General features: G+C 40.3%; 3 protein-coding genes across 18 annotated transcripts in view; 1 reads left to right on the forward strand and 2 right to left on the reverse strand.

Moving 5' to 3' along the window:
* LOC126768027 (caspase-3-like) overlaps nt 1-26,672 on the reverse strand; it is a 29,490-nt gene extending 2,818 nt beyond the window's left edge. The window contains exon 1 of the mRNA XM_050485888.1: nt 26,571-26,672. The gene's annotated coding sequence lies outside the window, so the exon portion shown is untranslated. The remainder of the gene's footprint in view (nt 1-26,570) is intronic.
* LOC126768026 (caspase-3-like) lies at nt 85-26,672 on the reverse strand. The gene is made up of 5 exons (XM_050485887.1): nt 26,571-26,672; nt 1,272-1,633; nt 1,033-1,208; nt 804-957; nt 85-620 (listed from the first exon to the last, which is right to left on the reverse strand). Exons 2-5 carry the CDS (start codon nt 1,600-1,602, stop codon nt 232-234), a joined length of 1,050 nt encoding a protein of 349 aa, XP_050341844.1. The 5' UTR covers nt 1,603-1,633; nt 26,571-26,672; the 3' UTR covers nt 85-231.
* Nucleotides 4,129-27,111, forward strand: part of LOC126768022 (collagen alpha chain CG42342) — a 264,733-nt gene continuing 241,750 nt past the window's right edge. For 4 of the 16 annotated variants that reach the window (XM_050485878.1, XM_050485879.1, XM_050485876.1 and 1 more), the window contains exon 1: nt 4,129-4,712. The gene's annotated coding sequence lies outside the window, so the exon portion shown is untranslated. Of the gene's footprint in view, nt 4,725-27,111 lie in introns of all 16 variants that reach the window. The other 12 variants (XM_050485868.1, XM_050485869.1, XM_050485872.1 and 9 more) reach the window with 6 other exon arrangements.

The raw sequence follows: 27,111 nt of genomic DNA on the forward strand, positions 1-27,111 counted from the left end.
ATATAAAGAGAAAGGGAAAACAGTGTTAAACAAAAATGTGGCTGGATTTGACCGAAACAGATTTCTATAATAAAAGTTTACAACTCCTCTTGGTGTATAGATCTTTATTATTCAAAAACTTATAATTAAAAAAATTTATGAAGTCTTGTTATATATACGAAGGACAAAACCGTAAATGCCAATAAGAACAGTAAAGAATAATAACAACGCTTTCCTTGGGAATGCTTGGATTTAAATATAATACTGTGGACTGATTGGTAGTGTAGAAAAATCTGCATTCATATTGAAAATCCGATTCAGTTTTTCATCAAAGTCGTTCTCCAGTTCGTCATCTGGTAGATCGTCGATCTTAGCATCGGCATTTTTCGGCTTGACTCGCAGGTAGAATGTTTTGGTGAGTGTCGACATGAAATTCGGCATTTCCTTCTTTTCATTAATCAATTCATTGTCGCTGTAGGATTGATATTCGTACGCCACTTTGCGATTAACGGCAGTGAGTAGTCGCAGTAATTCGGCTCCAACGGTTTGTGCCTCCTTGCTCTCGGCTGCCTCATTCAAAATACTGCAAAGGCTTTGTATGAACCACGAGCCACTTACGCTATTCCGAAAGGAATAGTAATCTGCAGAAAAAATACAGACATTAAAGAGTAGACATCAGTTCTTAAAGAGCAAGTTACTTATTACAGAAAGAGAGAGAAATAGCAATAAATAGAGTATATGCGATATAGATCTATTTGTAAGCGCACACTCAACTCAGCTATAAGGTCTTAACAATCGATTTTATATACGGTTTGATGATTTACCTTCAAATGTGGAGTACATAACCAGAATATCAGCTGTTGTTGGTATGGCATACATGGTTCGGTCGACCGTTGCGGAACTTGGGAATACCGCTGCCTGAAAAGAGGCGCGTGAAGCTATCAACACTGGCTGCTGAACGCGTGTCCCGCGACATGCCTTAAATAAAAGCGGTTAAAATACGTCTCACATTAAAATGAGTAAACTTTGAATGTATCCACCACTGGTTATTACCTGGATAAAAAATAATTTCGGTTTACCCAGTAGAGTGGGGCATTTGTCACCGAGCAGGGGCTCCCACAACTCTTCGGTTGAATAAAAATCATCGGCGGCGCATAATCTGCCTTTATCACCATGTGACATCACGACCACAACGAAGCAATCATATTGACTGTGATCCTCAGAGGCCACTGCACAAGAGAAATGAAAAAATGGAGAATTTGCTCAACAATTTTGAGGCCAGAGGCACTCACCTGAATTCAAAAGCGTTGATATTTTCTTCTTTTTCAAATCATTATAAACGCGCACTTGAAACCCGTAATTTTCCAAAGAGGCTGTAATATCCTTGCAATCTTTCTCGGCACCGTTACGCGGCTTTTGACCTTTGATATTCTTATGATTGAGCACTATGGCAAGACCGATGTGTGGATTATCTGTTCTATAATCGACCTCTGTCGTTGGTCGTGAAATTATTTTATCGTTTTGTGAAGCTTTGGAGTTTTTTGGCTCGGCTTCTAGTTTTTGGGAAGGTTTGCTTTTTTCCTTCTTCTTACTGCCAAAAAACGAGATGTCCCGTTCGTCCATTATGTAGGGTTGCTTTTTTGGTAGGGTGGATCTGAAATCAAATATTTATTCATACATTAAAGTCTGGAGAGATACATCTCTAACGAGCATATAAATTAGATTTGTATTAATCGCATGATGGTGAAGTAATTGTTACTTCGAATTTTTCTTCGACTTTCTGATTTATAGTTCTTGAGCTGACAATGGTCAGTTCATCAAACTGTCATCAAACAAACAGTCGTCGCACTCGCGACTTGGCTCCCACATCACTGTTGATAGTCATTACTTCGAAGTCGTAGATAATTTCGTTTATCTTGGAACCAGTATTAACACTAACAACAATGAGTTTTGGACCTTTTTCTGGGGAAGATTTATGATCTTTTGCGTATTGACAACGGCGAATGCCGCAACCGATGATACGATGAGCTGTATGAGATATACGGAGACATTGACATAGTTCAGCGAATCAAGAGACAGCGGCTACGCTGGCTAGAACATGTTGTCCAAATGGATGAAAACACTTCAGCTCTAAGAGTATTCGAATCAGTATCTGCCGGCGGAATCAGAGGAAGAGGAAGACCTTGATTTCGTTGGAAAGACCAGTTGGAGCGAACAGCGAAACAGCGAAAAGGATAATCGACTGGCGCGTTGTAGTAAACTCGGCTGTAATCGCGCAAGCAGTGTCTACGCCAATAAAGAAGAAGAAGAAGCGGTTCCAGATAATCAGACATGATCACGCTTGGTTAGATCTTTAGTCGGATCCTCAATTCCTATCAAGTTTAAATAAAAATAAAATATTTAATACATATTTTTGACCAAACTAAAGCACGTTTACCCTCAACAAATTATTTCTCACTTTCATTTATATAGGCATCATAACTGACTGATGGCCCTTTGTAAGGCTGTGCATATCAACACCTACACCATGAGTTATGGGCATTTATTATAATAAATTCCGACGAGTGCGCCAATTTGATTTCGTCACCATTATTAGCTGTCTAACGCTTGGTGACTGAAGTATATCCCGCCCAAAAGCGGAAGCACCCAGTGCCAGAAAGCGTATTGACACAGGGGTTGAAATGCCTTGAAAATTTCGAGGCATGCCGGCTGTTGCTGTTTGCGAACGTACTACAGTGCGGGCGGAAGTGGGTGGAAATGTTCGGAAATTGTAAAAATTCAACGCAGACATTTTGAGGAAATGCGCAGAAATTACACATTGCCAATAAAAATCTAATTAGCTGATAAAGCGGTAAATAACTGTGACTTCTGACAACCACAATTTGACAAGTAACTGTTTTCCACCACTTGAGTATGCAAAGAGCGGGTGCGTGTGTGTGAGAGCACGTGAGCATAAAGAAGAGCGGTGCGCGCGCGACGGAAACCGGAAATGATGACGGGAGGAAGACATGGCACTTCGGCGCGAAAATCGTAAGGAAAGTGAAATTTTGCATTGCGCAATAACGCAAGAAGCCTGCAAGCGGTGGACGATTTTTTAGGGAAGTTTCAGGCGGCATAAGCCAGTGTGAGATTCGCCAGACAGTGAGAAAGCCTTGAAATTAAAAAAAAAAATGAAGTCTTTTAAATATACTGCGGCGTCTACGAAATACATAATTATACAGAAAAACTGGCGTAGACACCGCTTACGCGATTATAGCCGAGTTTGCAACAGCGCGCCAGCAGTTCTTTCTTATCGCTGTTCGGCGGCGATTGCGGATTGGAAGTCTGCAACTGGTCTTTCCAATGGAGTGGAGGACATTCTTTTTCTCTGCTTCCCCGGCGGGTACTTCGTCGAATACTCTTAGAGCTGGAGTGTTTTCATCCATTCGGCAAAAGACCATAAATCTTCCGCAGTACCTTTCTCTCGAAAACTGATAACGTCGACTCATCAGATAATGTCATCGTCCATGTCGCTGCACCATATAGCAGGACGGGAATAATGAGTGTCTAATGGAGTTTGGTCTTTGTTCGTCGAGAGAGGACTTGCCTACTCAGTCCGAACTGTAACTTCTCTATTCAACTGAATTCAGTCTTGTTAAAAGATATATAAGATTTTATTGAGCACTCTGTATAGAGGATCTCAGCTTTTGCAATTGATGCTTTGAAACACCGATAATATTTAATATTAATAACTTTGAAAATTTGCATTTCCCCTTCTGGTTCCGGATATAGAAAGACCGCTATAAAAGTAATCGAAATCTCGTGGAAAGTAACTTGGATGAAGTTATCATTTTTCAAGGAATAATTAATCTTATTTCGCATTAACACGTCGTTTGTAATTTTATTTGCTTCAAAACGTATATGACTAAGAATGCGTGAAGATTCACGATTCATAAAATTCAATTTTCGCTCTAAGTGAGTGTTTACTGTAGTTTCGCGAGCTAAGCAATTGAAGCCAGCTAGAAGTAAGTTTGCACCACATGATGCCCACATTGACTGCACACAGCAGTATTTGTTGACTGCGCTCTCACGCGCTCTCAACCAACGAGCAGCCATCGGAAGTCACACGAACGCCACCGCTACCGACAGTGTCGGACTCAACGGCCAGGCAAACGCAACATAAGCATTCAGTCGAAGAATTAAAGTGGTTTAAAACACATCTGTGTCGACGGTTACGGACGCAACGCAGAAAAGTCCACAATATTCGAATGCAGTGCAGCAGACGCGCTAGGCTGTATGCAACAACAAAGTGTGCGCACGTTGTTAATAAATAAAATTGTTAGCAATAAAAATAGATAGCCAAATAAAATGAACCATAAAGAAAGCAAATCAATCTATACAAAATATTTGCACACAGATGCGGTGCCACAGTGAGTGTAAAAATCCGGTGCGTAGAAGAAAGTCTAGTGAATTGTGAAGAAATATTGAAAGTGGAGTGTCAGCGCAAATTAAAGGAGCAAGTTTAAATTCTTAAAAGTTAAAGTGAGTGAAATGCATAATACAAGGCAATAACGTGCCAATAACAACAACAATAACGCAAACGACAGAAGTTAGTGAAAACCAAAACATAAAGAACGGCGAGTCCTAGGCGGGGTGGATTACAAATCAAATAAAATACACACAATCCGATTCGAGCGGAAGAGGCGGAAAATAAAAATAATAACAACCGCCGTGCGGCGCAACTGAATTGTCAAGTAAGAACAACGGTAACTACACAATAACAACAACAATAATAACAACAAGTAGTAAAAGCAATTCGAGCAGATGGTTGGCAAAAAGAAGAAAGCAATCGTGGGTGTTGGTGTGAGTGAGTGTGTGCGTGCGTGCCTGTGTGGGAGGGTGTAGCGCGAATCGGGCGAATGTGCGCTAAAGGGAATGAGCGAACAAGCTATAAACACAACAACGGAATAACGCGCGATAAATGCGAGTCCTGCTGGCGAGCGCTTGAGCTTGCAAGTGAGAATGGCTGACGGCCTCCGGTGTGGGCATGAGTGGGCGCCTGCTTGAGTGGGTGCGGGAGTGTGCTAGTGTGTCTAGGACATTTGTTGGGCAAAGTGCAGTGGGTTTAAGTGCCAGCGTCAGAGCGTCACTGCGGCAGAAACGTGTGCCAATTAACGCCGAATCAAAATTTCAAAAATTTGCAAGTAAAATTCAGCAGCATGCTCTGCGACAAAGAATCACGGTGACTTTATAATGAATTTAGGATTTATTCAGCAGGCATAGTATAACAACATTGCAGTGTGTTCGTTAATGAATGTATGCATTTTATAAATTTTGGCAGTGAACTGAGTTTTATGAAAAATTTTAAAATGTAATTGAATTGTTTCCAAAAAATATTATAATTTAAGCACTTTTCTTAGAAGCATTCTCTTTTGTTAATAATTTCAAATCATTTGTTGTGCAATAGCTTGGCGCTGAATTAAGAACTTATTACTGTTCGGTTAGGAAAAAATAAAGCGCTGTCCATAAGCGTTTAATATGAATTTTAGTTATATTTGTTGTTACTCTAGAGTTCTCGGTTCGGCCCTAAAAGTTTTAGTTAAAATGTTTCATATCAAGTACAGTAGAGTCCCGCTAATCCGAACAGGGTTAAAAAACTCAGAATTTTTATTATGTCCCTTGTAATCCGGACCGACATTCTCTATCCGTATTCTCTAATCCGGATCACATGTTTATTATTCACTACATTCGCTTTTATGCTTTATTGGTTTAAGTTTTTTTTTTGTTTTTTTGGAACATGTGTATTATTTGTTATAATAAACAAACAGAAATTTATAAATATTTTTTCATAATACATAGTTCTGATATGTTTTTGGTAATCCGGATTTCCTTGTATTCCGGATAGGGGCCGGTTTTAATTGATCCGGATTAGCGGGTCTCTACTGTATCCATGTTTTAAAGTCTGTAGGCAGGTTGAATGTGTGTCTATAAAACGGGTTATCTTTTTCAATACTAAAAAAAGCGGCACTCACTTCTGTCCTTAATAGAATGCGAATGCCGTTGACATGGCTGACATGGATCCCGCTTTGGAAGCAAGATCAATGTGATCAAATGATTCCATGTTTAGCATCTGCCAATATACTGTCAGACGATTTTTCGTCCACTGCTCAAAAGCATGAAGCAATTATGCCATTTGTACCATCAAAAGTAAATCTTCCCGTACTTTTTTTTGCGAGTCTCTATCAATTCTAAGATACCTTAAGACATTCTTGACTATTGTAAAATACAGTTTTAGTATACTTTCAGTATATGTTTTTATTTTGTTGGAGGGGGAATCTTCAAAGATACCGTTATTGTTACGGACGATATGTACGATTCGTATCGTTCACTAAAGATACTATAATACACCTTCTTTGGGACTACACCCAAGCAGGACTTGCGGCACAGTACGCCTACGCACTAAAACCCTGAACCCCGTCGTCATTGCTTGTATTCGGCACACGGGACTGGCGTTAGGTATTACATCGTGGGGTCAAGATTAGCCATTAGGCACTTCAGTTACTCGGTTTTTGCCCTAAGTCCTGTTAATCCTTCTTTTTTCGCTACATTGCCATTCTTTCCTCCTCTTATATAGCTACAGCTGCCCAAGCCCTCACTTTGTCCCAGACCACCTTATATTGGATCATGTAATGCATGATATTCTTCGGCGTTCTTCGATCGTTTATCAGGTTCTCTAATTCGGTCGAAGGATAATATTTTTTCCTCATTATGTAACCGTAAATCGACTTAAAGGTAGTTTATGGAAAGGACCTGCATAAGGTTTTCCTTTGGATGCAAACTGTTGGAAGGCTATGTTTTCAATTTTAGTTACGGTTTGCTTTTGTATAACAGCAAGATTCAGGAGACACCCTGTAGTTGCTGCAAAAAATGGAGGCTATTTTAGCTTCGGTCCAGCCGAGGTTAGCATTTTTTCTTGATTTTTTTTTTGTTTTTTATTGGATTCACAAATACCTTCGTTTTTGGTTTGAAAATATTTAAAACAATCTCATGAAAGTGCAAGTCTAAGATCCATTCCAATACGGTAAAACCTGGAAAATAACGAAATGAAATACAAATAGTTTATTTAACTGTACAAATAATAACTAAACCGTTGCCTCAGTTCTCTGTTCGCACCAATTAAAATATTCCTACATTTCCTCCTTTTTATACTCGCATCTGATAGCAGTCAAACAACTTCGAGCTTGCGAAAGCATGCGTTTTTGAGTAATTTATGTGTCCTGCTGGGCTAAAAGGAATTAAATTACTTATTTGCAGTTGTGGGCGTGTGGGCGTGTGGCCACACGCGCCTGAGCAACTATTGCAATTTTATTGCACTTGCTTTTATTATTCATGAAAAATTAATTTCTGGGCAAATACGCTTGCAAAAGCTTTTATGGGCACACACACACATGCCAACACATATGCTTGGTTGCGTGTGCGCCAATCGGTTGTACAATTAATAGCCAAGAATTGATATGCTTAGACTCGAAGCCTTGGAGTCGTAAACTGAGCGCACCAAAATCATCAAAATACGGCTCGGGCAATGCAATTCTCGACTAACGCCTGACTGCTGACTGGCTGACGAACGGACTGCGTGCCGAAGTCACTCACTGTTGCAGCTGCATGGTCGGTCGGTCGTCAAGCTTTGACTGGTGGCACACCACAGCACTTCATAGCAGCGTGCTACAACAATAAAAGCGCCTAAAACCACTGCCCTACTTCCACCCCCAAACACATACCAAGCAACCCATGCAGGCTGAGCAGCCCACATTTCACGCTTATCCTGCTTGCGAAGCACTTGGAGCGCGCACTGCCGTCGGCTAGAGCGTGGCGGACTACGTAGTACTTGAAGGCACTTTAACCACTATCAAAGTGGCAGTCGCTTGAGTATCGTCAAGTGGCCCGGAATGGAGTAACGAAGGCATTGACGCTCTGGCGTCATTGTCGCCTGCGATGCGATGGCTGCTGCCGACGTCTGTCTGCTCAGTCGATGAGCAGGCAACCATTGACACACTTACCACAACACACCATCGACAATGGGTGGCAGGCAGCAATTTGTGCAGCTTGCAAATAAATACGAGAACAATAAAAACATAATCTCGCCGGAAAGTGATTGCAGACTGCCAAGTGAATAGTCTATCCGTTGGACTCGGCAACTTGCCTTTTCGCTTCAAAACTATCTGGAATTATATTGTAATGCCTGCACTCGTCCACTAAGCGGCCTGGGTTCTGTGGGTGGAGGAATGGGTAAATATTTGAATTTGGATTGATTAGAGGTTGAAGCTACATTTAATGGGCTCCGGTCGCCCGCCACATAATAAGTACATAACTGTAAAAATGTGTATTGGTGTTTTTGTTGCTAGTGTGGCTGCAATGTTTCTTTTCAACTTGACCACGTACTAGCAGTTGGCGCAGTACTCTGCAGCTTTCAGCTCTTCAGCTTCGATGGATAATGCTAAGGGGCGAAGGTATTCAAATACAATTTCTATACAATTCGTTAGACTATTCGTAGACAGATTTTTGCAGTTAGCTTTTGGTACGTTCGATGTTATCCGATAAATGTAGAAAACTTCTGTCCCAGTTAGATTTTGGCTCATGTGGAAAAGCTTTTCGTAAACTTGATTATGGCAGCGTGAATAGGAGATTTAAGAGTTTGTATAGGTCGATAAAGGTAGTAACTTCAAAGTTCTAACAGAATATTTATTAATTTTCGTTGAATAGTGCCAAATTTAATAAAGCTTACCTTTCCCGTTGAACTTTTCTTGAAAAAGCATAGTTCTTAGTATTTTCAAGAGGGGAACTCTTAAGGTAAATAGCGAAGGAAGAAGCTATGAAATCACACGCGCTTTATATGAGTTTAACTTTGGTTCTTCTCAGTTAATTATAATCTTATTCCTACTATGCCCGATTTCTTTCGAATAAATACGAATTAACAGTTTTGATTCAATTCGATTCAGTATCTACTATTAGTAAGAAGTGAGGACATAGTAATCGGTCAGAACACACATTGCTTCAAATGACAGCAGAAGGGTTTGGCAGAGTTAAGGCCATCTCATTCTGGTTTATGAAGGACTTAAGTGGCGAAATAAAATTGGCTTTTTTCTCAAGAGATAGCACTACTAAAATAGTAAATTTCAGTAAGAAGTTTAAGGCTACCCTCGAGCTACTGCTTAGGGATAGTACAATCAAGTGGTACACCGACGGCACAAAAACATCGGAGGGAATTGTTTCAGGAGTCACAGGACCATGCACCAAACACTCCATACCTATGGGAAGTTTTCTGAGCATATTTCAAGCAGAGGTTTTAACTATAATTCATAAACCTCCAACGCAACTATCGCAACGTACGTATAGCCATACACAGCGGCTGCCATGTGGCACTTAAAGCGATTTCTGCGTACGAGATCAAATCGCTACTGGTGCAGGAGTATATAGAACGGCTGAACAGTCTGCCAGATCGTAACCGCGTGCACGTTGCCTAGGTGCCCGGCCATAAAGGTATAGCCGAGGATAAACTGGCCGATGAGCTCGCCCGCTCCGCAGCATCCACCAACAAGAACCTTTTATTGCGGTTGGAGCCATGTAGAAGCTGGTTCGCAAGGATGAAGGAGTGGTCAGGGTGAGCTATTGGCAACAACTCCAAGGCATGTGCCATGCCAAGTGTTTAATGGGTGGTTACAACCTCAGCAGGTTTACATATGTAACCAAACTCCCAAGTGACGAACTCCGGCTACTTTTCGCTTTCTACTCTGGCTATTGTAAGCTCAAGCACTTATATAACATGGACCTAGCTTCTTGTGCAAATTGTCGGTTCTGCGACATAGAGCCTGAAACTCCAGAGCACCTGCTGATTGACTGTTCAGCAATCTGTAGACGCAGGGTGACGACCCTTGGACCCATGCTTCCTGATAGGGATCACATCGCATCAATAGCACAGAGCAGTATATAAGAATTTATCAATATGCTGGGGCTAAGTGAGTCGTTGTGACGTTGGAGAGGGCACAATTGATCTTAGGTCGCGTTGCAATCCTCATTTATTTATCTATCAATCTTAAGACATAAGTACTATCTCGTTAAAAATACCATGCAGGAAAGAACATGCTTCTTAATAAGCATATATACGAAGAAATTATTGAAGCGATTTCGATACGAAGGAAGAATATACTTTATAATATTTTTATTCCGAACAACATTATGAACAACTTTTAATATTTGACGAATCTTATCTAGAAACCTCCAACTAGCTCATAGATATTCCTCAAATAGTTTATGCTACTTGTCGTCCAACTAGTCTATAAAATCTTCGGTCTTTAAGTTATTTAATTGAACAGCCACGAAGAGAATCAGTGCTGTAAGGCCTCAAAGAAAAATTCTACAACAAATATAAATACAACAATTCGAAGCAACTGATTGTGTGTAATTGAGAAAAAGACGCGTTGAAGCGTTACATATTTGACTTTGCGCCAAACTCACGCCCGTTATGGCGTTATGATAGAAGTCACAACAACACAACGCACAGCGACTTACAACTGGCCGCCGCAATGAATGAAATGAAACGCACAATGAAGTGGCATGAAGTACTCACCAGTGAAGAACTGAAGTGGAGTGGAGTGCCATTGAATTGCGATGAGAGGTACGATGAAGCAACTGGTGCAGCGGGGGAATGCGGCAAGGCGACAGCGCGGCAAAAATCCGTTGATGAAATAAATGTTGCTGGTGGCGCGGCAGCTAATGTACCATTCACGATGTTGCCACCGGTGCTGCCAGCCGCTGTCACTGCTGTAGATTATGACGGCTGCTGGGTGATAGCCGATGGTGGTGGTGGTGGTTTGTGTGATAATGAACGAAGCAACGGCGACGATGATGACAATTTTATGAACTCAAATCAACCCTCTCATTTGCGCGTTTGAACGGCGCAGCAACAACAATTGACTAGAATGGTCGGAAGTTGAACTGAAAGTCAAGTCGAGCGAAATCAAATGCAATAAATGCTACTCTATAAAATGCCAATGGGTTACGTACAGCAACGCTGCGCTGCGCTATCAACACAATTAGGAGGCTAAATTGAGTAACCGGAGGCGCGACGCGTTATTAAGCCTCACAACAGCGGCTCTTACACACACACACACATTCACAAACATACATACATTTATACAGCTATGTACATATGCGTAATGGTGGAAACATGCTACGTGGCTGCTGTGGAGCCCCAGCGGCTATGGGCGGCAACAACCGAACTCGCGCGGCAGCAGCGCGTCATTAGAGCGCGAAAGTCGTCCAGCAGCAGTAAATGCGCCATGGTACATTTGTTCTCTGATTGTGTTGTTGCGACTTATGGGGGGTTGTAGCAACGCCGCGCGACATGAGCATGAATTTCTGAATTTCTACGGGCAAAATTATCCCGCTATTTGTGCGCGTTGTCAATGAACCTGCTGCCTTCACTAAAGTATAATTGCTGCAATCGCTCGGCGTTGGGAATTTTCCAAGTGTAGATGTCAAAATAGATGAAAAAATAAATACTAAAATGTACATAGTGAATGATGCCACCCTTTAGCCAACGTGTGTAGTTAAGCACCAGCGCACATACTGATGCACTTAAGCAAAAGTCTGCCAGTGAAGCAATAGAGCACAGAAGTCTGCTTTAATGATAACAACCGACGACACATCACATTTATTGATAACGCAAAGCGAAGTGAGTAGCAACAGCCGCTCACCACTGTGGACTGTGGGTGTCCATTGCACAGCAGCGGTTGTAGCAGCGTCAGCAACAACAGCAACAACGTCCAATCAAGTGTGCACCCCATTCAACCATTCAACAATTCAGCAATTCATTCGTTTCTTCCTTCCTTTTACTTTTTCGTCGTGCTTCCTGCCTTGTCGTTGTCGCCGATGGTTGCTGTGTGTAATTTTATAGTCATAACAATAAACCTTTTATTATAATAATAGAAAATACGGAAATAATTTGGAAGCTCTGTGTGCTGTGTGAGAGCGCTCAATGTTGCTTTAGAGTTGTCGCTACAGCTTTCGATACTTGCAACATGCGAACCGTTGTGAGTGGCATGCAAATTTAGCTAACTGGCGGCAGTGCTTGCGCGCACTGTCTGTGATTTTTGTATGACTTGCTTTGTGTGGATATCTTTTCATAATTTTTCATATGGCATTCTCATTGAAGTGTACCAGAAACCAGTTAAGCGAAAGCGAAATCCATAGTTAAAGTTTTGATATGTGAAGAGCGTTGAATTTGACTAAAAACTATAATACGTAATTTACTTAAAGGCAGAATAGAAAGCACTTTCTGTTAAGTGGACGCAACTTTGCTCAATATTCTTTTATTCGTGTACTATAAATCCCTTATTTGTTAAATATCTAATGTCAAATAATGCGCCTGTGATCTTCATAGCAGTGTGCCTGTGAATTATTACCAAAAATATCTATGGGATGACATTTTTATTAAAAGATTCAATTACACTTCTTTGATATTTTTAAAGTATCAGCAATCTTGAACAACTTTATTTTACGGACCAGCCAAAACAATTTGCTGGATCTTTAGATACTTTCATAAACAATATTAGTTAAAAAAATTTAAGCACATAATTCCGGCCTCTTATTTCGAATAGCTTCACATAAACGAGACATAGCACTCAAATAGGATTCCTTGTTGACAGTTTGGCCAGTCAGGAGAAATTCGGACTGCACCACACCTAGATAATCGAGGAAAACTGTTAACATAACCTTAATTTTTGACTTGCTTTGACGTGCTTTTTTCGACTTCGGCTCACATTTGCCACGAAAATCGGCCGATTGATCGAGTGTTTTCTGGTCGTAAGCATAAATCCAAGACTCATCCCCAAGCATTATACGTTTAATGACATTTTGGTACAGTAGAATGCCGATTATCCGGATCAAATAAAACCAGGGGTATTCCGAATAATCGAAAATCCGGATAATCGATTTCAAAGCAAATCAAACAATGTTTAAATTATAATAAAGTTTTATTATGTTATAAGTTTTACAAGTGTAGTTTAGATAATGTGTACGATAAATAAAAACCGAGCTATAACGATAAATAATGTATTACATAATGCCTATGTAATTTAAAATTTTGGTTGGAAATAACTTTTTATTGGTCTTTGACATAAAGAATCACATCGTTTCATTGCGGCCAAGTCCTTGATGCGTTTCAGTTGTAACAACTGTATGGGATCCGTGTCTTTCAAACCACTTAAAAGCAATATCAAGAGCTTCAAAAGCTTCTGCGTGAGATGGTACTTGACATATGTACATCCCCAGTTTCAGTCTCTTCTTCATCTTCTCTCTCGTTATTTATTATCGGACGCGAAAATAAACTTGTCGTAACATGTCAAAACATTTTTAAATTGATAATTAGAGCCGAGACGAATGAGTCCGGATAATCGGATATTCGGATAATTGATTTTCGGATAATCGGGATTCTACTGTAGTCGGAAAGCATTGTTTCACAAACGTTAAAGCGATGCCTTTTATCGAATTGAGTGTTTTTGGAACTGCTTTCACAATTCTTAGACCCAAATGATTTTTCAAACTAGTTTTTACTGATTTTTCCGATAATCCAACGATCCCAGTAAGATCTCTGGCTATTAATGGTCGATTTTCAAGCACCGATTCCTTTATTTCATTGACGTGTTGATCATCAGTTGATGTTGGTGGCACTCCTGGACACGGTTTGTCGTCAACCCGTTCTCGACCATCTTTTAATAATTTGTACCATTCAAAAACACCTGCTCGCTACAAACAATTATCGCCGAAGGCCTTTTCCAACATTTTGAATGTTTCGGCATCCGAAATTTCACAAAATTTAATGAAACTTCTTTGTTGCATACTTTCACTTATCGTAAAAATCGGCGAATACACTTTATGTACTTCAGAAACGACTAAAGACTAGTGATTATTTTTTGACTAAATGACTAGTCATACCAACCTGATTATTTAAATTAAAAAGTCTTACCATGTTTTGCCTACAGTAAGTCAAGTTTAGTGGATCTCTTTCTTCAAGAGTTTGAACATAGAGGAAAGTAGTAGTTAAAAGTATTCTTCGAACATACTCGTATTACAAATTTTATATATGTAAACGTTTTACTAAATACTACAGGATTTCTATAATAAATAATTTGCCTTAAGTTTTCTTTTATATAAAGGGTGGGCCATATAAAATTTTAAATTTAAAAAGTCAATAAAAAAACGGATTGATATTTTTCAAAGGTCTAACATTTATTTAAAAGGTTGTTTTATGAAATTTATTTGTGGAAAACAATTTCGGACAAATGACCACCACGGCTGAGTTTACAGTAGCTTATCCGATCCACCCAATTTTGGAGTACTTTCTCGATGGTTTCAGGCCTTATGGCAGCTAAAGCAGCTTGAATCTCGTACTTTAGATCTTGAATTTTTTCTGGATGGTTGGCGTAACATTTATCTTTAACAGCTCCCCACAGAGAATAGTCAAACGGAGTTAAATCGCAGCTTCTGGGAGGCCAATTGACATCACCTCTTTTGCTGATTAAGCGATTTTTGAAGATAGAGCGTAAAAGATTGAGTGAAGCGTTTGCTGTATGGCCCAAATGCGACAATTCTGCTTGGTAACGTAACCAACGAGGTGGAAATGAGCCTCGTCCGAAAAGATGACTTTTCGGTAAAATTGACCTTTTTTTGTTTTTTTCTTTTTTCAATATTTCCCAGTTTTCTTCTAGCGAATAGTGACCCATTTCATAAATTTTAGACTTTTTACTGAATAACTGTCACTTTCCGAATGGTATTTGACGTTTCCAATGTCGAAATATAGATAATTCAAATTTAAAACGTTAGATGGCAAAGTGATATCTCGGTGCTTCTGAGATTCTCTTCAGGAATTTATTTTAGCTGAAACCCCTTCATTACACAAACGTATGATTAAATCAGTGCGCCTCGAATGCCTAAAATCGTGTAATCGTCCAATCGTGTTTCGAAGCGAGCTCGACAAATTGCAGAACCGCCATAGATGTTCTACTAAATGTTTCTGATTGACATATATTCTAGGGAACAGGATTGAATTTCGAGCATTTTTTAGTATTTGATAAACAAAGCATTTTATATTTTTACTATACTTATATGTCGTCTCTAAAACGGTTACCAGAAACTAATTCGGCTATAACTAGGATATATATTGAAATTTCGGAAATTCTTTTAGGGAGATATTTTTGAATATTTTATGAAAAAAACTTGGACTTTGTCAAATTTCTAGAGTTTAATAACCGCTTAACCTGATCACAGATTAGCCTTCGCACGGTCAATCTTAAGGAATACCACCCACTACTGTCCTTTCGTAATGTTGTTGTGGTCCGTAAGGCTGATTACAGCAACAAAAAAATTAGGAATAAATTTCGAAAACGAAGGTTTTCCATCGGCTATATTTACACGTTTAGATTTCAATGAGCACTACTATTAAAAATCTAGGAGCAAGCACAATGAAAAGCAGAAACCTGGACTTTGTTTGCGTTTTTTCTTTTGAGCTCAAACATTTTTATTTTCCACATTAAGTTTGCTCAAATTCCTACTCCCCTTGCGATATTGCCATTACATACATACATACATATGTAGAGTATTCTGGGGAAAAATACTAAGAAATGTCTCGTGAAAAGGGACAGATTTATTCTAAATTATGCAGTAATGGCCGACATTCTACGAAATCAGCAGACTGTTGGCGGATAAAGCGAATGCGCCGCTGACAAAGCTGCCGGGCGGAGTGCGCACGGATTCATTCACTCATTAAATGCGCCGTTTTGTGAACGGCAATGCGGCAAAGCTAATGCGAAGCTGCTGTGCATGCATGTGTGCGTGTGTGTGTGTGTGTGTGTGTGGCACTCGGAAAGAGCGTAGGGCAAATGAGCGGTGATGCCTCGCTGTCAACGCTTGAACGGAAGGTGAAAATTAAGAAATTACTGCCGCATAATGGAACGACTGAGTATAAATACATTTTTGCGCGCGTGTGCGTGTGTGTGTTTGCGAGTGTATTTCATAAATAACGGTCATGGAATACGCGTATGACGACTGATGCGGCAGCATACCTGCTATGTGGCAGCTGCTGTGTCGTAAATTGGTTGCGAAAGAGCTTTTCAAACTTGTGCGCCATAGCAGTGTGGCAAGTGGGCACAGGCGCACATATGTACATACAAACATATGTGTGCGTGCATGTGTGTGTATCAGAAATATGTCGGCATGCCGCACTTGGCGCATTTTTATATTTTTGCGCTGTCACATTGCTGCCGCAGCCGGTTGCTCCAACTTGCAACTTAATTACGCGTATTTTTGCTGACTTGTCATACATGCCGTTTTACGAACATACACTCGGTTGTTGTTGCTGTTTACGTGTCATATGCACTTTTTCGGGCTCTTGAGTCTCCAATTGCACACACACACACGCATACATAGATGCATTCGCGTAGTTGAAGCGTTAAAAAGCCAAAAAATTGCGCGGTTACTTTTTGTTTTTATTAGTTTTTTGATAGCCCAAGGTTGATTCGGTCTCCGAAAAGTAAAAAGGTGCTGAGAAAAACAAACGCGGCCAACATGAGTGACTAAGTGCCGCTGCAAGTGCCACCGTCGTCCGCATAATTAATTTAGCGCGTAAAAGGCCTGCGCAAAAATGCAAAAGTTACAACAACAGCAACAACTAAGCATATCAAAAGCGAAGTGTCGCTCAGAAGTGCAGCAACCGCATTCGTTTGGCAAGCCCACAAAGGCAACAAATCACTTAACTGCCGACTTAACGCCGTTGCCTAAGTCGCATGATGCGGCAGTTGGGCGAGAAGAGCCACTGCCTTGCTTTGTCAAAAGTCAAGCTAAGCGAACCCAAGCGGAAAAGTTTGAAATTTAGTGAGAATGTGTTTAAGAACAATTTTTTTGAACCCAAAGATTTAAAAATAAGAAAATAATCGTGTTTTAGAAGGCAGAGTTGGAGGGAAAGCCACCTTTAACCACCTAGAATCGCCTACTAAAAAGCGCTATGTGGACTTGATAGTGAAATAAAATTTCTAAGAATATGTACTTTGCACTTGGCTCGAGCTTAGAGTGGATAAGAGCTTCCAAATCAGTCGAGTTATTCTAACTCGAGTTCCCCTAAATGCTTCTAATATTATAAAAGACACTCCGCAATCCGATAAAAATCAGTGTTTCTAGAGTATGCTTGCTTATCAACCTCCTCAGAATTTCCCGACGGGCTCCCAGCGCTCGCCTCACGATGCAATTACGTGTAACACACGCATTTAGAAAGGCTTAAATCTCAGCATCGGTGGCTTAAAATTAAGCTGACAACAAAAGATTGCTGCTGCAGCGTGTGCCGACAGTGGCAAAAGGCACAAAAACCGGCACAACAACACCAATGCGCATAAAAACTTACAATAACCACAGTGTGTCAGGCGGGTCGTATTACACATTTGAAAAATTGCATGCCACCGGAGAGCAGTGCAAATTACTTAAATGCCCATTTGTGCGCACAAAAGCCCCAGAGGAATGTGGAGGTGCGATGTCTCATGAAATGTGTACGAGTATGCATAATCATACGCATGACCACGGTCTACACGTGTACTTTTATACATCTAGTTAGGTATATACTTATATGATGAAGGTAGTCTGCATTAGGGTGAGCAAAAAAAAAAAACAAATTTTGTGGAACTTAAAAACTTTCGGAAAATTTATGTAGAAATTGAAGTTGAAAGTACTCGGAATTGATATAAAGGTCAAAGTTCAAGAATATAATGAGAAATTTTTAATGCACAAAATATTTTTATAGAAATTTTTTTATATTGGATGAAAAGTCTTGCAAGGGTTATTCCTGTGGGCTCTAAGTTTTTATTGCTCTTTTATTTTTTTCTTGACTCAGGTTGTCTCTGAGTTGTTAAGAAAAAAGTTCCATTCAGTTTTCCTGGAAGACGCTAAGCTCTTAATTTTTGGTCCAAACCGATGGTACAATAATTACTGTATTTAATTCCAATGCTTTTTTGTTGTTGTTTGATTAAATAATATTGTTTTATTACTTTTATATCGATAATTTTTATTGAGCCTCCCGAGGCTGAAATTATTAAATTTTGATGGCACACCAGCGGCTTAGAAAAATGTGAAAGAGGACTTTCCTCAATTACGTCGACGACATTACACAATACGCCGACCGGACTTTGGACGCAACTAACTTCTGACGAGCACTGACCGCCATTCACTGCGGAGCCATCAACACCTTCATCGACTCCCCTCCAATTAATGGCGTTCTTGTAGTTAAACCACCACCCACTGCAGACGAAGAGCTCGAGTTGCCACGAGAAATGAGAGTGACTCTTACGCAGCTTCGTTCTGGATACTGTGGCAGGTTAAACTCCTACTTATCCGGAATAGACCCCGACATATCCAACAATGCAATGAGTCCCCGCATGACACTGGCCACCTCTTTGCCTGCCCCTCCAACCCCACTTATCTGACGCCCTTTGCCCATTGGTCCAAACCCGTCGACACAGCACGTTTCTTGGGACTCCTGTTAGATGACAGCGACGACAACCCAGATAATCCTTACCTTCCTAACGAGGATTAGATAACCGTTAGAACAACAACAACAATAATCTTTTTCGGATAAACGAAAATCAACCGCATTTTAGAGAGCTCGCGCAGGTCTTTAACCGAAAATCTCCGGTAGCCACTGCTGCCCTCAACGCACCCATATATAATACATATAGTATAAAAGTTACCTTGAATTCGTGGGTTCCTGATAATAATATCTGGTATACTGGTTTTCTCGGATTCATAATACAACTACAAATACAATACAAATATCCGGTATTGGTCAGCGACTTATTATTGCAATTCGACAAGAGATGGCTTTTAAGTCGAGAAATGCAATTATTATCAACTTGAAATAGCATACACAATTTTGAACCACCCTAATGGGTATATTTGAGTAAAGGAAGACACATGAAAAATATACCTGGTCATCGCCTGTGCCTGCCGCACATTCCTACCACCACCTTTGCGTCCAACTTTTTCGGCAGCTAATGTGACCTGCTGCCACCGTATGGCATCGGCGCACCCACCGCCACCATTGGTAGCATTCAGTGCTGCATGTGTGTGCGCCTTCAGCATGCGACCGAACGGTTCACCGAATTGCTTGCCGCACAGTGGAAACATAAATGCTTAAGCTCACTTGCTGTGCGCACCTCGTGCTATCTGCATAAGTCATCGCCGGGCGCAATGAGCGTCTGTCGCTGCCACCGCTGTCGCCTCCTTGCCATCGTCATCGGCTTGTGTTTGCTGACCGGCTCGTCTGTTTGCCGTGCGATGTTCTTTCTTCGCCAAACAAACAGCGCCAAAGCGTTCTCTGCGGCTTTCAGCCTCTGAACCGAGACGGCTCAGGGCACAAATACACAGACGCTTCGTGTGTTTTCTTTCTTTTTCAAAGTAATTTTCTGTATGCAGCACAATTCGCGTCAGCCATTCACTCGGCAGATTGACCGGCTGATAGTTAGGTGGGTAAGATGCCGTTGCGCGAGACCTTTGCCACACTGCCGCTGTCGTTCTGTTTACATTCTGGCTTTTGTTATGGACAGTAATTGCTGCCGCTGTGTATTGTTGTATTGCTGTATTGTGTGTCGTGGTCGCTGGGTTTTCACACCATTTGCGGTTGCACACGTACATATGCGGCCCATACATATTCATGCGAAGTCATTTACATGTGTTTCGAGTTGTTGTTTGCCTGTTCGCTGGTCACACCAGCATGCGTAACAGCGCACCTTTGCACCCAGATGAGACCAGTGCACACACACACATGCACATGCACATAGATGTGAATGTGTGTGAGCAGTGACTGGCTTTCAACGTCGGCTGGGTGAGTTTAGCTGCCACTTTGCTGTGATATATGGGCTTGTGTGGCATCCACTTTGAGCGAACAGGTACACATGTACTCTCACATTTCATCATAACTTCAGGCTTTAACTGCGTCTGGACTATTTACCGTCATGCAAGCGTGTTTGCGTAGAAAAACCTGCTTGGGTAAACTAAGATTCTGCCGGCTGCTGCACGTTTACTACTTAGAATCCAATTGCAATCCTTTCGTAGAACACGACTGCCTTACCTGACTGCAAGTGATTGTTCTGACATATGTAATCTACTGTAGACATGTGTGAATTGAGAATTATCAAATTGCTAACTGGACAAGAGTGCTTCTCGAAAATTATGCACCATATTTGTGGATTGAAGTACTTTGCTTAGTTTTGTGTAAATATAACAATAGTGGTCCTTTACTCCCCGCGAAGCCAATACACCAAAAGTAAAGTGAAAGAGGAATGAGTTTTATGAGATTGAAATATCTTGGAAAGAAACGAAAACATTGGATCTCTAAACGGAAAACCCTTTTTCTTCCTAAAGACATAGACATTATTGGACTAATATCAGGGATTACGCTTGTTCTATGAAATTGCTACAACGACAAGAATTATAATGTATATCACAGCAATACTTCTTATTCTGCTTTAATGGCGTAGATACCGCTAAGGCCGTTATAACCGAGTTAACAACAGCGCGTCAGTCGTTTCTTCTTTTTGCAGTTTGGCGCCAATTCGAGATATTACGCGCAGGCAGGTTTTTCTCCACCTGATCTCTCCAACGGAGTAGAGATCCTCCTCTACCTCTGCTTCCCTAGGCGGGTACTGCGTCAATATTTTCAGAGCTGTAGTGATTTCATCCATAACATACAACAAGACCTAGCTAGCGCAGCCGCTGTCTCTTGATTCGCTGAACTATGTCAATGCCGTCGTATATCTCGTTCAGCTCGTCGGAACCTTTCTCTCGAAAACCCGTAACGTCGACTCATCAGATGTTGTCATCGTCCACGTCTCTGCACCATATGGCAGGATGTGAATAATGAGTGACTTATAGAGTTTTTTTAGAGGTTTTTTTTTATCAAGATTATACATGCTTACATCTGTACATTGAAAAAATTATCTACAGCTATATCCACCGTGTGTACCGTAAACTTAAGTGCTGACCTTGAAAACGCATGTCTAACGAACTTTACACAGTTTTAACGTCGGTCTATATGAAAGTCTTGCAGTAATGAGAAAAACTTTGACATATCACAAGACATTTATTATTCACCTGCACGTATTTCGGAAGACAGCCGCGCAGAGTTATACCCTACAAATGCGCACACACACACACGCACATATGTGAGTCGTGAGTCTTAGCAAACTAAAGTTGAAGCATTTTCAGTTCCTATCTCATGTAAAAGATGCTAGCAGACATTGTTATTGCGAAACAGCTGCAGGAGATATGGACTCGTTTACTCACACACACACACACATACATACATACATAAGTACGGACGTTGCAGCGACGCGCTGTTATCCTTAGCTGTACAGCATTAACTTCTATTTGTTTAGTAAACTAAAACCATCACCGCAAGTCGCTGTCGTGTTTATCTATTCGTGCGTCTCTCCTTTCCCGCGCTGCTGGTGCAACAATTCGTGTGAATATACATACATACTTACATGGGTATGTAAGTCAATACATATATGTATATGTGTATGTATGTATATGGTTATAAGTTTACCAAATCACAGGTGTAGATATATGATTATTTGGAGCGGGAATACTTTTGTGACTCTCATACATATATATATATACGTAAGTATGCCTAGGTGCAATTGCTGTAACATAGTATTATAACGACGTCAAGTGCCATTTTTGAGAGGTCGCCTAACTAAGTTTTCCGGTTTATATCGGTTTTTGTGCATTAAATATACTTGTTGATCGCAAAATTCCGTTCTTTAGAAGCGAGATGAAAATTTTAAATACTACTAAGGCCGCAGAAACTGGTGAAGTTGGCAATATTTGAACTCCAAACTTTTTTTCAGATATTAGAGTCCGACGATTTTAAATTCTATAGGTTCATCATATCACCACGATACTATCCTTAAACTCATTAGTGCCTAACCTCGTTATCAATAGCATCGTATGAGTGCCAGGCCATAACGGAATCGCAAGAAACTGTAAAGCTGATGAGCTAGCAAGAAAAGTTACTCCAGAACCGCTATCGGTAGAATTCAGGTCGGTATTCCCGTACCCTCTTGTGTTCGCGGAAGCTTGGCTAGCGCTGGTCCACTATCGGTACATGCGCTGTCGAAAAGTCTTTTGGTCCAAGATCGATCGCCAGAGATCTAGTGATCTCTTTGCCCTCAGTACGGCTAGCCTCTCCCTAGATGTAGTGCTTTTAACGCGCCATTACCCTATTGGCATCCACCCAGCAAGGCTGGGAATCCTACCAGACGCCATCTGCAGAAGCTGTATGGAAAAAGATGAGGTGAAAACAGCTCAACACTTCCTTCTTGACTGTCCCGCGTTTGGGTGGTCAATACCTAAACATTTGGACCCGCAGACCTTCAGACATCTCACCGAACTGGCGGGAGTAGGAATTAAACGCCTGTGCAAATTTATATTGGCCACTAAGCGTTTTATAAGTTTGAACACAGGAGTACTTCTTTCTATGGCCTCACAAAGGACTACACATAGTAGTCATGCGAAAAATTTTAAGATTCACATACTCTTAACCGACAATTTTAAAAAGAATATTTAAGGATTTTCACTCATTACTAAAACAACGTGACTTTCAAACCAAACTCTGCTGACTGTATTTCGAAAATTGGTCGAATTGACAGCTTTCCAAAAATTTCGTTATTCGAAGTATGGTTGGTATAAGTTTATAGTTCTCGTGGATGGTTCCATTCTCTCAAACACCCATAGGTAGTCTCACCAGTAAAGTGTGCAATCACAAGGCCAAGAGCTTGAAGAGACTTCAGCTGAGTCGCTGCTCTGTCTGCTCGTTCGATTCGCCGTTGTTTACTCAGTTGCGCTTGTCTGTTTATTTGCAATGGTGTGCAGTTAATTGTGATTCCGCTTTACTTTATTAAGCACCTTTTGCTTCGCTACAACACATACACACGCACGGATGTGTGCCTCGTATGCGTCGGTTGCACGTTCAAACGAGTTGAGGCAGAATGCCGTAACCAAAACAAAGAAGGTAGTAAAACTCCATGCCGCGCACGCACAAACATAAACAAGTCGAAAGGAAATGTGGCAAGAAAAATCGCACTTAAGGCAAGCAGAGCCGGTGTTCTATAAAGGGTGGTCCAAATTAAAATTTTCGCAGTTGGGAAGAGCCACCCGCACAAGTTGGAAGTAGAAGCTGTAATGCTTTCTATACGCTCATTCTCCAAACCGGATAATTGTCAAATTGTAATTTTTTATTTTTAATTAATTACTCGATACTTTGCTGATCGAAGGCGAAAGGATTCCATATTAATCAATTAAAAAATGTGTATTTGGCTCACCCTGTAACGCATATGAGCATCGTTACAGTGCATTTGCAGTCAAAACGGCGTGTGGCAGCAACGCTCGCTCGTAAAAATTCCTTGCAACACCACAGCCAGTTGTGAAAATTTCGCAGAAAATAAAGGAAATGGAATTCAAAAAGAAAATCAAAAGCAGGTAAAACAAAAATTAAGGCAACGCAGTTAGAGTTATGCGCGTGCATATGTGTGTGTGTGTGTGCGGGCACATTGCAGCCACCGAAATTCCGGAAGCATTTGGTGCACACAATTGCGCGGACGCCGCTCTTTAGAAGACCCGTGGCAGCAAGTGCTGGTTGATTTTCAAATCACACACACACATATACAAAGTACGCGTACGTGTGTTGCAGTGCAAGTGTAAAATTGAAATTCCAGAAATGAAGCGCCAATATCTACATATGTATGTATGTCTACGCACCCTGTAGGAAATCGCGCTTGTGAAAAGAAACTCAGCACCCGCAATGAAGTCTCTATAAAGAGAGTGCAACCTGCAACTTACCGCTATAATTAAAATCTTTAATTGGTCAGTAAGCTGGAAATCGGCACCAGCCGACATTATATAGATTTTCCTTAATGTATTCGGTCAGTCCGATTTGTTGCGGGTCATGCAACACGGGCGCACTACAATAACGTTTGTACTGAAATTGGAAACCACTTGCAACGCCAAAGGCTTTTAATCACTCCAGTCAAGTGTCTCGATGAAATGTGTATGCAAGTCGACTCTTATACGTGTGTGTGTGTTTGCAATGGTAAATAACTGTAAGTTTAAGTATGTGTACACTTCTTGAAATGCCATTTCGCAATCATTTGGTTTACGATATTTGCAAAATGAAGGGTTTCATGGAGCGGCATTTGGCCTTTCAATTAGTTCAATCAAATTGCTGAATGACGTTATAAGGGAGCAGGGTCCTGTGTGACGTTATTCCCGTTTTATATAACTACTAATGTAGAATTATCGATAAAACTATTTTGTTTGCTTATTTTAATTAGAAATTTTATGAAATTTAGAAAAGAAGTTGAATACAAGGTCATGTCGGATCATTGGATTCTGTGTTGAGAAACAATTTTTCTAATAATTTTTTCAAATTGCAATTCGATCTTATGCAGTTTGTTGTTTTATACACTATAAACAGTTTCGATTCAATTATAAATAAAACAAAAATTTTTTTGAGACATATTGAATAGAAAATTTTCACAAAACAAAACGATGTGGGCCATGTTTTGAGAATCTTTCGAGAACTTCTTCTGCAGTGACTTCAATGTCAAGATGCGTGTGAAGCAACGCCAGACCGATCAATGTAGCTTGAAGCATGTTCGTCCTCAGCCACGTTTTCATGCGGCGAAGTGTGGAAAAAGAGCATTCAGAGCTCGCATTCGTCACAGGAAGTGTACCCAAAAAGCGAAGAAACCTACTAATTATGGTTCTGGCAGTTCTTCAAAGTTTCCAATGAATTAGTCGGTAACTTGTTGTCTTTTGACTTTGCCCCCCAAAAGGCCTTTGAATCTTTCTATCAAGCAATCAATAAGATTTTCCATTTCTTAGATTTTCAAAGCACATACTTTTTCTGGAAACAGCAAACTCAGTTGAAATCCATCCAATACTTCTCTAGAAAAGCGCGTCTTCAGATCTTAGAGAAATGCACACTGAGACACTGTCTTCGCAAGTTCTCATGCAGAAATTTTCGCGTTTTGTTTGTTGGCCGCAGATTCTTGGTTTCTCTTGTTTTTCTTCGTAAATTTTAAGTTCTACCGCCAGTTTTTTCGTGTCGGAATAAATAGATTGAAAATGTTCCTCAGCTTTTCGTCTTTGACTTCGGAACCTTACAAGCAGTGTATCTATCATATTTGATGCGTTTGCCAGATCAATCGATTCTTTCTGAAGAATCACGCTGAGTGAACGAATTAGAGATATATAAAATATTACTTATTCCTCATTGAATCCGTCACTGACTATATACAGTCCTTTGTGAAGGCTCCTGTAATCAGAATATGAAAGTCCACTTTGCCGAGAGTTGTTTGAGGTCAATACCAATCTGCTTAGTCGTTCTATTTTCCACCAGCTTATTGAAATGTCTGAAGATGTAAGCTCCCAGCGGCTTAAGCTCACAAAGTTTGTGCAATCAAGAAAGAAATTTTGAGATGTTTCTATCTCGGATTCTTCCAAACAGCTTCTTCAAACAGGTTTGGTAGGATTTTCAACCTTAAGAACGGATCTCCGACTCGTTCCCTTTTTATATATGGCTGGGCTAAGCTGCCTTTTCCAACCAGTTCGTCAGCTTTGCAATGGCCCTGGCACTCATACTAGTATTATCGCCATTGGTTACGAGGTTAGGCATGCCTTAACTGAAGCATTTTTAATGACTTTTGTAGTAAAATAAACTTAATATTTACTTCGCCAAAATTTTCTTGAAAATTCTTATTGGAAAACCCTTTATTTCAAGTTTATAAATTACATAAAATACACATGTAAGTCTAATTAAATATGAGATCTCTTGTTAGTATTTGAGAATAATTAAATTGCAATGTTTGCTCACCTTTGCCTGCGATTGCTCATTTAGTTGGCAAGAAGTCGATACTTCTACATATATTCACATACATTTTACATAAGTATGCTTGTTTACACTCACTCATTGGAAGTGCTCAACAAATAAAGCGGTTGGAGAGCATTTTGTTGTGCTCTCTGATCGACAATTCGCTCGCAGCCAAACAAATACTTCAATTTTAAAATTAATAATTAAAAGTGCATACATAAATATGCATATATTAAATGCACTCATAATCTTCAAACGGGTGGCACTTTATTCAAGCGAAATACTGGTGAGTCGTGTAAACGATTTCTTAGAAAAACCAGCTGAGGTAGATAACAAATGTGATAAATTTGCAAAGGGTAACAACAATATTCTGTGAACGATTATAACTAAGGGCTACAAGAACTGAAAGAAAGACTGTGAACTCCTTTTCTATTTTCTGCAAATTACACAACGTAATCTGCAGGAAAAATACCCGCGCGGAGTGAATCACCCTTTATAAATATATTTTTCACAAGCGTATGTGTTGCGTGCGATTTCCATCAAATATTTGACAATCGCGTCAACGAATGTAGGTACACATTTGTACATACATATATAAGAGTGCAAATAAACACCAACAAGATCACCGCGATCACCAAAATCTTACCTTAAACTTGAGACTTTTTATTGCTTCGCTGCTTAATCAGTGGTAAACTGACTCTTCTGCGTTGGCAAAACGCACGTTTTTTAAGTTTGTTTTGCTTTTTAGCGTCTGCTCTTTTCTTTTTATTTTGATTGAATTATCTCTGAATTATCTCACGGATCGCGCACTCGCACGCTGTTTCACCGGTTCCAAAGCGATGCTAACCGACCGAAAGCGAATTTCATACTGAGCAAATCGCTCAATGTTTTGCTGAGCGTAGCAGAGTTGCACAAATGACAATAAAAGATTAAAAATCTATGAATAAGCACTCTCAAATGTGAATACTCAAGAACATATTATTAAGTGTTGGTGAAATTATTTTGCTTTTTATATTTATTCCGGGGAAAAACAAGTACTAAATGTGTAATTTTTAGCTACAGTGGCTCACAGTGTAAATCCCGAAATGTTTCAGTTAAATTATAGAGCAAAAGTTTGTAATACCCGGAAGTAACCGCATAGTCCAGTCATTATAGTAAGTTCACCTCGGAATTCGATATACCCATTT

Source organism: Bactrocera neohumeralis, chromosome 2, assembly GCF_024586455.1.
Source record: "Bactrocera neohumeralis isolate Rockhampton chromosome 2, APGP_CSIRO_Bneo_wtdbg2-racon-allhic-juicebox.fasta_v2, whole genome shotgun sequence".
NCBI lineage: Eukaryota > Metazoa > Arthropoda > Insecta > Diptera > Tephritidae > Bactrocera > Bactrocera neohumeralis.